The sequence below is a fragment of the Neoarius graeffei genome, chromosome 5 (assembly GCF_027579695.1).
Source record: "Neoarius graeffei isolate fNeoGra1 chromosome 5, fNeoGra1.pri, whole genome shotgun sequence".
Taxonomy (NCBI): domain Eukaryota; kingdom Metazoa; phylum Chordata; class Actinopteri; order Siluriformes; family Ariidae; genus Neoarius; species Neoarius graeffei.
In genome coordinates, this window is record NC_083573.1 from 100,239,785 (window position 1) to 100,252,403 (window position 12,619).

General features: G+C 40.4%; 1 protein-coding gene across 1 annotated transcript in view; it reads right to left on the minus strand.

The window, feature by feature from the left end:
• dnah3 (dynein axonemal heavy chain 3) overlaps window positions 1-8,827 on the minus strand; it is an 83,487-nt gene extending 74,660 nt beyond the window's left edge. The window contains exons 1-7 of the mRNA XM_060920859.1: window positions 8,735-8,827; window positions 7,452-7,596; window positions 7,226-7,280; window positions 7,025-7,142; window positions 6,705-6,882; window positions 6,096-6,291; window positions 2,149-2,274 (exon numbers count right to left, since the gene is read on the minus strand). Of these exons, the coding sequence (XP_060776842.1) occupies window positions 2,149-2,274; window positions 6,096-6,291; window positions 6,705-6,882; window positions 7,025-7,142; window positions 7,226-7,280; window positions 7,452-7,596; window positions 8,735-8,827 (911 nt within the window). The remainder of the gene's footprint in view (window positions 1-2,148; window positions 2,275-6,095; window positions 6,292-6,704; window positions 6,883-7,024; window positions 7,143-7,225; window positions 7,281-7,451; window positions 7,597-8,734) is intronic.
• Window positions 8,828-12,619: the final 3,792 nt, after the last annotated feature.

Sequence of the window (12,619 nt, forward strand, 5' to 3'; positions counted from 1 at the left end):
GCGCTGTCGCCTCACAGCAAGAAGGTCTGGATTCGAGCCCCGTGGCCGGCGAGGGCCTTTCTGTGCGGAGTTTGCATGTTGTCCACGTGGGTTTCCTCTGGGTGTTCCGGTTTCCCCCACAGTCCAAAGACATGCAGGTTAGATTAACTGGTGACTCTAAATTGACCGTAGGTGTGAATGGTTGTCTATGTCTATGTGTCAGCCCTGTGATGACCTGGCGACTTGTCCAGGGTGTACCCCGCCTTTCGCCCATAGTTGGCTGGGATAGGCTCCAGCTTGCCTGCGACCCTGTAGAACAGAATAGAGCGGCTAGAGATGATGAGATGAGATGAACATTCTGGCTTTGTAAAATATACCTCAAAAATTTAATTAAATTGTAATTAATGGCACATTTTTTTTAAGATCAAGTAGAGAAAAAAATTATGGAATCACTCAATGATGAGGAAAAAATTATGGAATCATGTACCAAAAAAAATCACAATTAGTACTTTGTTGCACCTTCTGTGGCTTTTATGATAGCTTGAATTCTTTGAGGCATGGACTTCACTAATGACAAACAATATTCTTTATCAGTCAGGTTCCAACTTTCTTGTATAGCAGTTGACAGATCAGCTTTGCAGGATGGAGCCTTGTCATGGACCTTTTTTTTTTTTTCAATTTCCACCATAAATTTTCAATTGGATTGAGATCCGGACTGTTTGCTGGCCATACCATTGAGTTGATTTGCCTTTCCTGAAGAAAAGTTTAATGCTCTTTGTTCTGTGGCAAGATCATCCTGAAAAATGACTTCATCATCACCAAAAGTACTTTCAGTTGATGGAATGAGAAAAGTGTCCAAAATTTCAGTGTACTCCTGTGCATTTACTATAGTGGTAATGATTGCTATCCCATCAGGTCCTTTACCTGACATGCAACCCCATATCATCAATGACTGTGGAAATTTGCTTGTTTTCTTCAGGCAGTCATCTTTATATGTTTCATTGGAATGGCACCAAACAAAAGTTCCAGCATCATCTCCTCGGCCAATGCAGGTTTGTGATTCATCACTGAATATCACTTTCATCCAATCATCCACAGTCCATGACTGCTTCTCTTTAGTCCACTGTAACCTTATTTTCTTCTGTTTAGGTGTTAATGATGGTTTACGCTTTTCTGTATCTAAATCCCATTTTCTTCAGCTGATTTCTTACAGTTCGGTCACAAACACTGACTCCTGTTTCTGCCCATTTGTTTTTCATTTATTTTGTTGTGCATTTTCTATTTTCAAGGCAGACTGCTTTGAGGTTCCTGTCCTGACACTTTGATATCTTCCTTGGTCTACCTGTATGTTTCCCTTTTACAACCTTCCCATTTTGTTTGTACTTGCTCCAAATTTTAGACACAGCTGACTGGGAGCAACCAACATCTTTTGCCACACTCCGTGTTGAATTACCTTCTTTAAGGAGTTTTATAATCCTTTCCATTGTTTCAAACGACAGATCTCTTGTTGGGGCCATGTTTCCTGTTAATCAGGCAGGTGCTAAAGGTCTACAACATTGAGTAATTCCATATTTTTTTCCTCTACTTGACGTTAAAAAATGTACCATTAATTACAACAAGTTCATTTAATTTTTTGAGGTATATTTTACAAAGTCAAAATGTTCAGCTGTTAAATAAAACAATTTTGTGTCATATGTGATTTTTTTTTTGCTAAAAAGTAAAACAGTTGAATGAACATCCTCCAAGAGTAGTGATTCCATATTTTTTGCCAGGGGTTGTAGTATAAAACTGAATCCAGAAACAGATATTCTGAGCACTAAACCGATACACTCCTAGTGAACACATACATAAGCAGCAGGGCTCAGAGTTTCAGTCCTGACTGCTGTAGTCCCTGCTTAAACCCTTTAAATCTCAGACAATAAAGAACCCTAGACACCTTAGAGAGATTACAAGCACCACATTTTACATCATGTGTGTTGTTAGAGAATGCCATAGATACAAATCTTCAGTGTAACAAAGGTATCCAAGACAAGCAGACTGCTCAAACAAAAACTCACGCAAACTCTCTCTCTCTCTCTCTCTCTCTCTCTCTCTCTCTCTCTCTTTCACACACACACACACACACACACACACACACACACACACACACACACACACACACGCACTCACTTGTTGATGAGCAAGTCTCTGATGGTCTGACACTGCGTCTGTATGAGCTGCTGGAACTCTGAGGGCAGCAGTGGCAGATTCCCAACGTGGAAATTCTCCAGATGAACAAAACGCAGATCTGAGAAACTAGAGAGAGAGAGAGAGAGAGAGAGAGAGAGAGAGAGAGAGAGGTGTAAGGGAAAGGCTATTTATAGCTGCTAATAATGTAAGTAATAACGGGAACTAAATTGTCGTTTGGACATTCTGCACAACATTAAATCCAATTATAAAAAGACCAAATAAAATAAGCATGAAAAGTCCAAATTTATTTTTCAAACATGGTCACTGACACATTGCTGTGAATAAAATATATAATATTATTATACACGGGCGGCACGGTGGTGTAGTGGTTAGCGCTGTCGCCTCACAGCAAGAAGGTCCTGGTTCGAGCCCCAGGGCCGGCGAGGGCCTTTCTGTGTGGAGTTTGCATGTTCTCCCCGTGTCCGCGTGGGTTTCCTCCGGGTGCTCCGGTTTCCCCCACAGTCCAAAGACATGCAGGTTAGGTTAACTGGTGACTCTAAATTGACCGTAGGTGTGAATGTGAATGGTTGTCTGTGTCTATGTGTCAGCCCTGTGATGACCTGGCGACTTGTCCAGGGTGTACCCCGCCTTTCGCCCGTAGTCAGCTGGGATAGGCTCCAGCTTGCCTGCGACCCTGTAGAAGGATAAAGCGGCTAGAGATAATGAGATGAGATGAGATTATTATACACATGGGCCACTTTTTTTTTTCCAAAGAATAAAAACATGTATTCTATTCACTTCTAGTGGGTTTTTTATGGCATGCAATATTGCTTATCCTCCATGTATTACGCCACTCTCCACAATGGATAATGAGCATGTAATATTGTTATAATATTGTACGTTGTCAAAACAACACGACATCAGAGCTCATGCAAAGATCCAATGACAAAACTTTTCTGTTGCAGATGCACACAATCATTTATTTGTCAGCCAAAGAAGACAAGTTTAATCCAGTGCTACTGCTAGGATTAGCTATGCTATAATTAAGCACCACATAAATAAACTAAAAACTGAAACCAAAGATGCACCGAACACCTGAAAGGCTACCAAAACTTCAATCATATATATAAGAGAAAAACATACGAATAGACATTGAAAAACTGGAAAAGAGACACGTTGGCGATGTGAAATTTCCGCACTAGTGGGTGACTGTGACAGTTTGTAAACAAACATGGCTGTGAGGTTTGCTTCATTAAAAGAAGAAGATTTTGAGAGAATTTTGGCTGCCACATCACTCCATTGTGTGTAGTTGTCGATAGTAATTTTAAAAGAAACTAAGTAAATTACACAAAGAAAATAATAATACAACCCCGATTCCAAAAAAGTTGGGACAAAGTACAAATTGTAAATAAAAATGGAATGCAATGATGTGGAAGTTTCAAAATTCCATATTTTATTCAGAAAAGAACACAGATGACATATCAAATGTTTAAACTGAGAAAATGTATCATTTAAAGAGAAAAATGAGGTGATTTTAAATTTCATGACAACAACACATCTCAAAAAAGTTGGGACAAGGCCATGTTTCCCACTGTGAGACATCCCCTTTTCTCTTTACAACAGTCTGTAAATGTCTGGGGACTGAGGAGACAAGTTCCTCAAGTTTAGAGATAGGAATGTTAACCCATTCTTGTCTAATGTAGGATTCTAGTTGCTCAACTGTCTTAGGTCTTTTTTGTCGTATCGTCCATTTTATGATGCACCAAATGTTTTCTATGGGTGAAAGATCTGGACTGCAGGCTGGCCAGTTCAGTACCTGGACCCTTCTTCTACGCAGCCATGATGCTGTAATTGATGCAGTATGTGGTTTGGCATTGTCATGTTGGAAAATGCAAGGTCTTCCCTGAAAGAGACGTTGTCTGGATGGGAGCATATGTTGCTCTAGAACCTGGATATACCTTTCAGCATTGATGGTGTCTTTCCAGATGTGTAAGCTGCCTATGCCACATGCACTAATGCAACCCCATACCATCAGAGATGCAGGCTCCTAAACTGAGCGCTGATAACAACTTGGGTCGTCCTTCTCCTCTTTAGTCCGAATGACACGGCGTCCCTGATTTCCATAAAGAACTTCAAATTTTGATTCGTCTGACCACAGAACAGTTTTCCACTTTGCCACAGTCCATTTTAAATGAGCCTTGGCCCAGAGAAGACGTCTGCGCTTCTGGATCATGTTTAGATACGGCTTCTTCTTTGAACTATAGAGATTTAGCTGGCAACGGCGGATGGCACAGTGAATTGTGTTCACAGATAATGTTCTCTGGAAATATTCCTGAGCCCATTTTGTGATTTCCAATACAGAAGCATGCCTGTATGTGATGCAGTGCCATCTAAGGGCCCGAAGATCACGGGCACCCAGTATGGTTTTCCGGCCTTGACCCTTACGCACAAAGATTCTTCCCGATTCTCTGAATCTTTTGATGATATTATGCACTGTAGATGATGATATGTTCAAAATCTTTGCAATTTTACACTGTCGAACTCCTTTCTGATATTGCTCCACTATTTGTCAGCGCAGAATTAGGGGGATTGGTGATCCTCTTCCCATCTTTACTTCTGAGAGCCGCTGCCACTCCAAGATGCTCTTTTTATACCCAGTCATGTTAATGACCTATTGCCAATTGACCTAATGAGTTGCAATTTGGTCCTCCAGATGTTCCTTTTTTGTACCTTTAACTTTTCCAGCCTCTTATTGCCCCTGTCCCAACTTTTTTGAGATGTGTTGCTGTCATGAAATTTCAAATGAGCCAATATTTGGCATGAAATTTCAAAATGTCTCACTTTCGACATTTGATATGTTGCCTATGTTCTATTGTGAATACAATATCAGTTTTTGAGATTTGTAAATTATTGCATTCCATTTTTATTTACAATTTGTACTTTGTCCCAACTTTTTTGGAATCGGGGTTGTAATAATAATAATAATAATAATAATAATAATAATAATGGGGCGGCATGGTGGTGTAGTGGTTAGCGCTGTCGCCTCACAGCAAGAAGGTTCGGGTTCGAGCCCCGTGGCCGGCGAGGGCCTTTCTGTGCGGAGTTTGCATGTTCTCCCTGTGTCCGCGTGGGTTTCCTCCGGGTGCTCCGGTTTTCCCCACAGTCCAAAGACATGCAGGTTAGGTTAACTGGTGACTCTAAATTGACCGTAGGTGTGAATGTGAGTGTGAATGGTTGTCTGTGTCTATGTGTCAGCCCTGTGATGACCTGGCGACTTGTCCAGGGTGTACCCCGCCTTTTGCCCGTAGTCAGCTGGGATAGGCTCCAGCTTGCCTGTGACCCTGTAGAACAGGATAAAGTGGCTAGAGATGATGAGATGAATAATAATCAGCTTGACTGTGCTAGCATTAGCCTTCGCTAGCATTGCCCTTCGCTAACACTACATCAGCTGGAAGGTAACTGCACTGCCGCGCTAACAGCACAGATTCATGGGTAAGCTCGCGTTGACCTTCGCTAATGCTACTATTGAATGCTACACCAGCTAGAAGGCAACTGGGCTGTCATGCTAAGAGCACCAAGTCACAAGTAAGCTTGCATTGGCTTTTGAGAATGCTGATATGAGGAGAGTGTGTATGTATAATAATAATAATAATAATAATGGCTTTTTTTCATGGTCTACCAGATATATATTCCATTCAGCTAGCATGATACTGAACTTGTCTTCGACTCATTCAATATCATGCTTGCTGAATGGAATATATCTGGTAGACCATGAAAAACAGCCAACCAATATTATTTAAATATACAACAAATATAAATAGTGTCAGTTCAGGATTCATTGTAAAAAACCCAGGTACACATTTTCCTCCTGAGATACTATCTCTTTAAACATTATATGACACCATATGAGATGATGATTAAGGTTAAAGAACAGAGCACTGATTTACTTGTTCATCCAGAGTTTCTTGAGCTGGTACATTATGGGATTGACAGTGTAAAGATTTTGCTGGCACCAGCTGTGATTGGTCTTGTAAGTGTCAGACCAGGGAACCGGAGCACGTATCACACGCCGAGGAAACGGACGAGGAATGGAGGAGATGGACAACCTCTCCCTCTGACGCTCATCCCTCAGGATGTATTCCACTGCAGAGGAACAGGAACACACATAAATGGGACAATAAGCACCATGGTTCGTGTATGCATGCGTGTGTGTGTGTGTGTGTGTGTGTAAATTAGCTCTTAGCCTATCTGTAGCAATCGTGGCTAAGCTAAAACTCATGCACCAGTAAATAATGTTCATGTACCAGAATATTTGAAAAATGGTTGTTAACTCAGATTGATTTAGCTAAAGATAAATAATTTAATACTTAACTAGGTTAGTCATTGTCTACAGTCTCATTATAAAATGAAGTATTAAATAAAATAAGTTACTAATTAACTCTGCATCACTTTTGTAAAGATGATGCGAGAGAGTATGACCACGCCCATCGCACTAATAAAGTTACTGCACTGAAATGTCTGAGTGACTGTAGTGTGTGTGTGTGTGTGTGATTCACCGATGATTTTACGGCCACTGAAATTAAAGTCACTTTTCACTTCCTCCAAAAGATTTTGCACCATCTGGTGGCCATGGAAACAGGCAGGAACACACTTAAAGATGTTGGTGATGTGGTGAGGAGGCAGAGGGATGACCGTATCCTCCTGAAGCCCATTATTGATGTAGTACATATACCTCTGGAGAGAGAGAGAGTAATAAAACTTCACTCCTCAGAATGGAAAATAATGATTTTTTTTTACAAAGCCATGAGTGTTGAGAGAAAAAGCGTGAGATAAAGATGGAGAGACAGAGTGTTAGCTGAATGTGGTGACCTCTGACCTCTAACTCAGTGGGAGTAGGTTCTGTCATTTTGCTCTTTTCCTGCTCCTCCTGAGAGTGGATGATATCCAGCTGCTCTTCAGGGGATAAAGAGTGACTTACTGGAGTCACTGCTTTCCTGTAAGATATAAAACCAACATGAAGCTTGTTTCAGAAAACTAGCACCTAAATATTACATTAAACAAGGACATGTGTATATACCCTTGTGATCTGCGAGTATGTTTCACCCTCTTCTTTAATCGAGCAGAACCTCCACCTAAAAACACGGACAGTTAAGGAGACAAGAACACCCACATTTGTGTGAATACACAGGTGTGTATGTGAGTATAATGATGTAGAAGCATGTCTGAATAAAGATATTGATGTGTGTGTGTGTGTGTGTGTGTGTGTGTGTGTGTGCGCGCGTGTGTGGTGTGTGTAAGAATACAGAGGTTTGTGATCCTCAGGTGTCGTGTCCGTGGGTTGCAGTAGCTGCCGATACGCTCGCTCGGTGTCACGCAGTCCATCGTATGATTAAATGGAAACATCCCTGTCTTTCCTGAGAACTCTAAGAGGGGCGGGTACAGTCTGTTCTGCTGAGAGAGAGCGAGAGAGAGAGCAAGAGAGAGAGAGAGCTCGAGATCAGAACGTATCGTGTGTGTGTGTGTGTGTGTGTGTGTGTGTGTGTGTGTGTGTGTGTGTGAGACAGAAGGAATCATGCACAGATCTGAATTACAGAGAAAATAAACAGTGTTATTCTATCCACATTCACTGGATATGAGCAATCACATGCTTTGATTGGCTACAACTATACAACTATATGAGCTATCAGCTCATATACTGTGAGGAGAGAAAAACAAAATGGCAGAGCGTATTGCTGAACCAACCGAGGATGAAATAAAAACTACTTGAAAGAAAGAAAGCACAACTTTATTCATCACACACTTGTGAAATTCCTCTCTGCATTTAACCCATCTGAAGCAGTGAACACACACATGCACAATGAGCACACACACATACCCAGAGCAGTGGGCAGCCATGCTAACAGCGCCCGGGGAGCAGTTGGGAGTTAGGTGCCTTGCTCAAGGGTACCTCAGCCCAAGGCCGTCCCATATTAACCTAACCGCATGTCTTTGGACTGTGGGGGAAACCGGAGCACCCGGGGGAAACCCACGCAGACACGGGGAGAACATGCAAACTGCACACAGAAAGGCCCCCGCCGGCCGCTGGGCTCAAACCCAGAACCTTCTTGCTGTGAGGCGACCGTGCCACCCCCGAAAACAACTCCCTCCCAAAAAAAACCCCACCCAGCAACAAAATCTGGAATAAAAGTACCTGATGGTAAGAATACATCTTTTTTGTTTTTCAAGAATTACTATTACAGCATTTTTCACAAATTGCTACTGTCATTTCGCTGGTTTGTTTACATTCTAAGCAGAATTGATTTTGTTAGCCGTTTTGTATAAAATTTTTATTCATAAAATTAAAAAAAAAAAGTTCTGTTTCTCAAAATCCAGTGAAATGTGGATAGAGTAAAACAGTTATTCCACTCAGTCTCGTCATACATGGATTATATCCAACTCGGCGCTACACGCCTCGGCTATCTGCTCATGTACAACTCAATTTTATGGAATAACTTAATTATCCCTCTACATTGTTGAATCCTGGATCCTGATTGGTCAGAAGGTTTTGATTAATCAATATTTCTATTTGATAAGTGCTGGTACACACCTGGAGAATGTTAGAAGGTACCTGAAAAGATGACTGTGGGAGGTGCAGCAGTCCACCTACACCACCCACACTGTCCACATTATCATTCTCCATCTGGAAACAACAGAGAGAGAGAGAGAGAGAGAGAGAGAGAGAGAGAGAGAGAGAATTTTCAAATTCAAGTTTCATCTAGCGGCCTTGACGGGCCCTCGCACTTGTGGTTCCGCAACCCAGGAAAGTTTGCACAGACTAATACACCCTTGCCTATCTAAATCTTTAACACAAACAACCAGAGCATTTTTTAAGGATTTTCCACTAGGAGACCAACTGGTCTGGGCAATACAATCACAGGCCCCAGAATCCATGCGGCTGAACCGCTGTGGCATATTCTGTGATGCAAATTGCCGCATTATGAATCCTCGTTTCAGCCAGCATAATATCAACATAGTTAATGCAGTGCCAAGTTACCATAACTTCATCATAAGCATGGTAAAATACTAAGATTACACTATGAGTTTAAAGGAACAGTCCACCGTACTTCCATAATGAAATATGCTCTTATCTGAATTGAGACGAGCTGCTCCGTACCTCTCCGAGCTTTGCGTGACCTCCCAGTCAGTCAGACGCAGTCAGACGCGCTGTCACTCCTGTTAGCAATGTAGCTAGGCTCAGCATGGCCAATGGTATTTTTTGGGGCTGTAGTTAGATGCGACCAAACTCTTCCGCGTTTTTCCTGTTTACATAGGTTTATATGACCAGTGACATGAAACAAGTTCAGTTACACAAATTGAAACGTAGCGATTTTCTATGCTATGGAAAGTCCGCACTATAATGACAGGCGTACTAATACCTTCTGCGCGCTTCGACAGCGCATTGATATCTGAGCTCCGTATCAATGCACTGTCGAAGCGCGCAGAAGGTGTTAGTACGCCTGTCATTATAGTGCGGACTTTCCATAGCATAGAAAATCGCTACGTTTCAATTAGTGTAACTGAACTTGTTTCATGTCACTGGTCATATAAACCTATGTAAACAGGAAAAACGCGGAAGAGTTTGGTCGCATCTAACTACAGCCCCAAAAAATACCATTGGCCATGCTGAGCCTAGCTACATTGCTAACAGGAGTAAACAGGAGTGACAGCGCGTCTGACTGACTGGGAGGTCGCGCAAAGCTCGGAGAGGTACGGAGCAGCTCGTCTCAATTCAGATAAGAGCATATTTCATTATGGAAGTACGGTGGACTGTTCTTTAAAGTTATTGTTTTATCAACTTTCATAATATTATGTATTTTAAGAAACATTGAAAAATAAGAAATAAGAAAATCTTCAATTTTATTGCTCAGTGTGAAACATAGTATCAAATAACTGTATAATTAGTCTATAATTTGGAAATTGGAACAGTCTTGACAACCCAAATTCAATATTTCTTAAACATTCCAATCCAAAGAAAACAGTCTTATGAATTTGGACCAGCAATTAAAGCATCTTCCATAATCCCATTTCAGTTTTACCTTTCAGCATCAATCTAACATAACTTGGTTTAAAATTTGGTCTCCCAGTGAAGCTGGTTTGGCATTGACTAGGAGACCAAATCTGGCCACTGGGAGACCATTTGGTCTCCCAGTAACTATGTTAAAAAATGCTCTGCAAACAACAACATTATAATGGCTGTCATTACAATGAGCCAAATATATGCCAGGAATTGAATGTGTACTCTGAACACATCTATATGACAGCCACCGCTCCCTGCTGTATGTGTGGATATCGACTCCTAAACTTTTAAAGTATGTGAATATTTGTTGTTCTGTTTTAGATATCTTAATGCTTGGTGAACATGCTGCATATTCACATACTCACCGCTCCCTGCTGTATGTGTGGATATCCACTCCTAAACATACTTTTAAAGTTGCTTTAAAAACTCAGTGCCTTATTGACTTTATGGCAGCCAAAGACTTCACACAGATTGTTTCAGAACCTACCGCTGGAGCAGGTACATTAACCTTCATCCTACCAAGTGGGGTCCATCTGGACCCCGCACCTATATGTTTGTTTGCCATTTTAAAAATATGTGACATACTGCCTCACCGTTTTATGAATTTGTCGGAATTTATGTCTTAATTAAAACACTAAAGCACCGGAAGATCAGCTGTTTGCATTGTGAAGGTATAATTAATTTGTTACTGGGGTCCAACCGGACCCCAGAGTAAAGTTTATCTGTCTTTCATTTTATAATTGAATAGCACACTGAAAGTTAACTTCTTTTATTTCTTTTATGTTCCATAATGAAACTACCAAGGCATTCCTTCTTGGGGTCCGTGTGGACCCCACTGCTGCAATAAGCACAGGCTGCAAAACAAAAGCCCTAAATTATTTTACAATTACTTTTTTGTTTTAAATTCTGTAAGAAAAGACCTAAGTTGTCATCCAGAATGTTTTACAGCTGCATGAGCTGCAAAAATCTTGTATATAATGCCAATTTTTTTTTTTTTTGCGGCGCTATAATTTGCTACATGTATGCTAGTTATTGCAATATTATTGCAATGTTATTGCATTTATAATACATCATTGATATTCAGCCATAGTGGATTTTGTTCTTCAATAAAGTTATGTCTGTTTGCTGCATTGAATTGGTTCTTACTGCATTGATTTCAAGGTATTCCCTCCTGGGGTCCATACGGACCCCGCCTGGTAGTTTGCGTATGTAAAATTGGCTGGTAGGATGAAGGTTAAGTGTGTTCTTTATGCCTTGGGCCCTTTAGTGTATTGCTGTTATTAATGTTCTGAACAAAACTTATCTGGTGATTTTGTCTTTATAAGCTTTAATTTTAAAGAAAAGTATTGGGGTCCAAACGGACCCCACATGGTAAGATTAAGGTGTAAAATAGCATGGTAGGATGAGGGTTAATAGACCATGTATATGTGAAAAGAACATGCATGTACTGAGTGAAAGCAAAGGTTATGCCAGTGTACTTTAGTACACATGAAGCTATGTTTATTTATTATAAATAAGTATAAATAAATATTATTATATTTATATAATTATTAATTATATAAATATATAATTATTATAATAATTATTAATAATATTAATATACAATTATTATAATAATTATAAGTATTAGAATATGTTTATTTATTATAGAATTATTTACACCAGTTATTACAGATATTTTCCTGAGAATAAAACACTTCATCCAGACACTCAGCCTTCAGAAATTATTTATATTCGAGGCCTTTTTTATTTCTTTTTATACATGATTTAACCCGGGATATTTTACCTGCTGCTTATCCCAGGAAACTGAACGTAGGGGCAAAATTAACAATAGTACCCCCCGGTCTGTTTATTTTATTCTTTATTCCCATCATTAAATAAAAATACACATGGCGCTTAACCATTCATCACATCTAATATCCTCTCAGCTCCATGGAGAGATTTAAATATTTAACTCTAACAGAAACTTTACTGCATTTTAATGAATTTACTCAGCAGCAGAATGAATGGAGATAAACGAGATTTTAAAACGTTTACCTCAACAAGTTTACCGTGGTTCTGAAGTGAAAGTCTCTCACTTGCTTTCTTTGAAATGTGGAATAAATGCTCCCGAACTGAAGCGTCACTCAGTTCGAGTTCCATTCGAGCGACGCGCTGTAAATACCGACGTCACTGTCCTCAGAGGTTCAGGAGCAGTTCAACCTGGTTTGGACCACTAGGTGGCGCTTCCGGGCGCATCTTCTCGAGTGCTTTCGTTTTACTGATACAAATGGAACAAACTAGGAAGAGGACTACTGATGGGTGTTATGTTGGTGCAGAGAGCAACACACGGCCAAGCATAAGTTGAGTTTACTCGTTTACTGAACTGTTATTAGAGGTTATCTACATGTCTGGACACACGCTGGCGCGTATCTG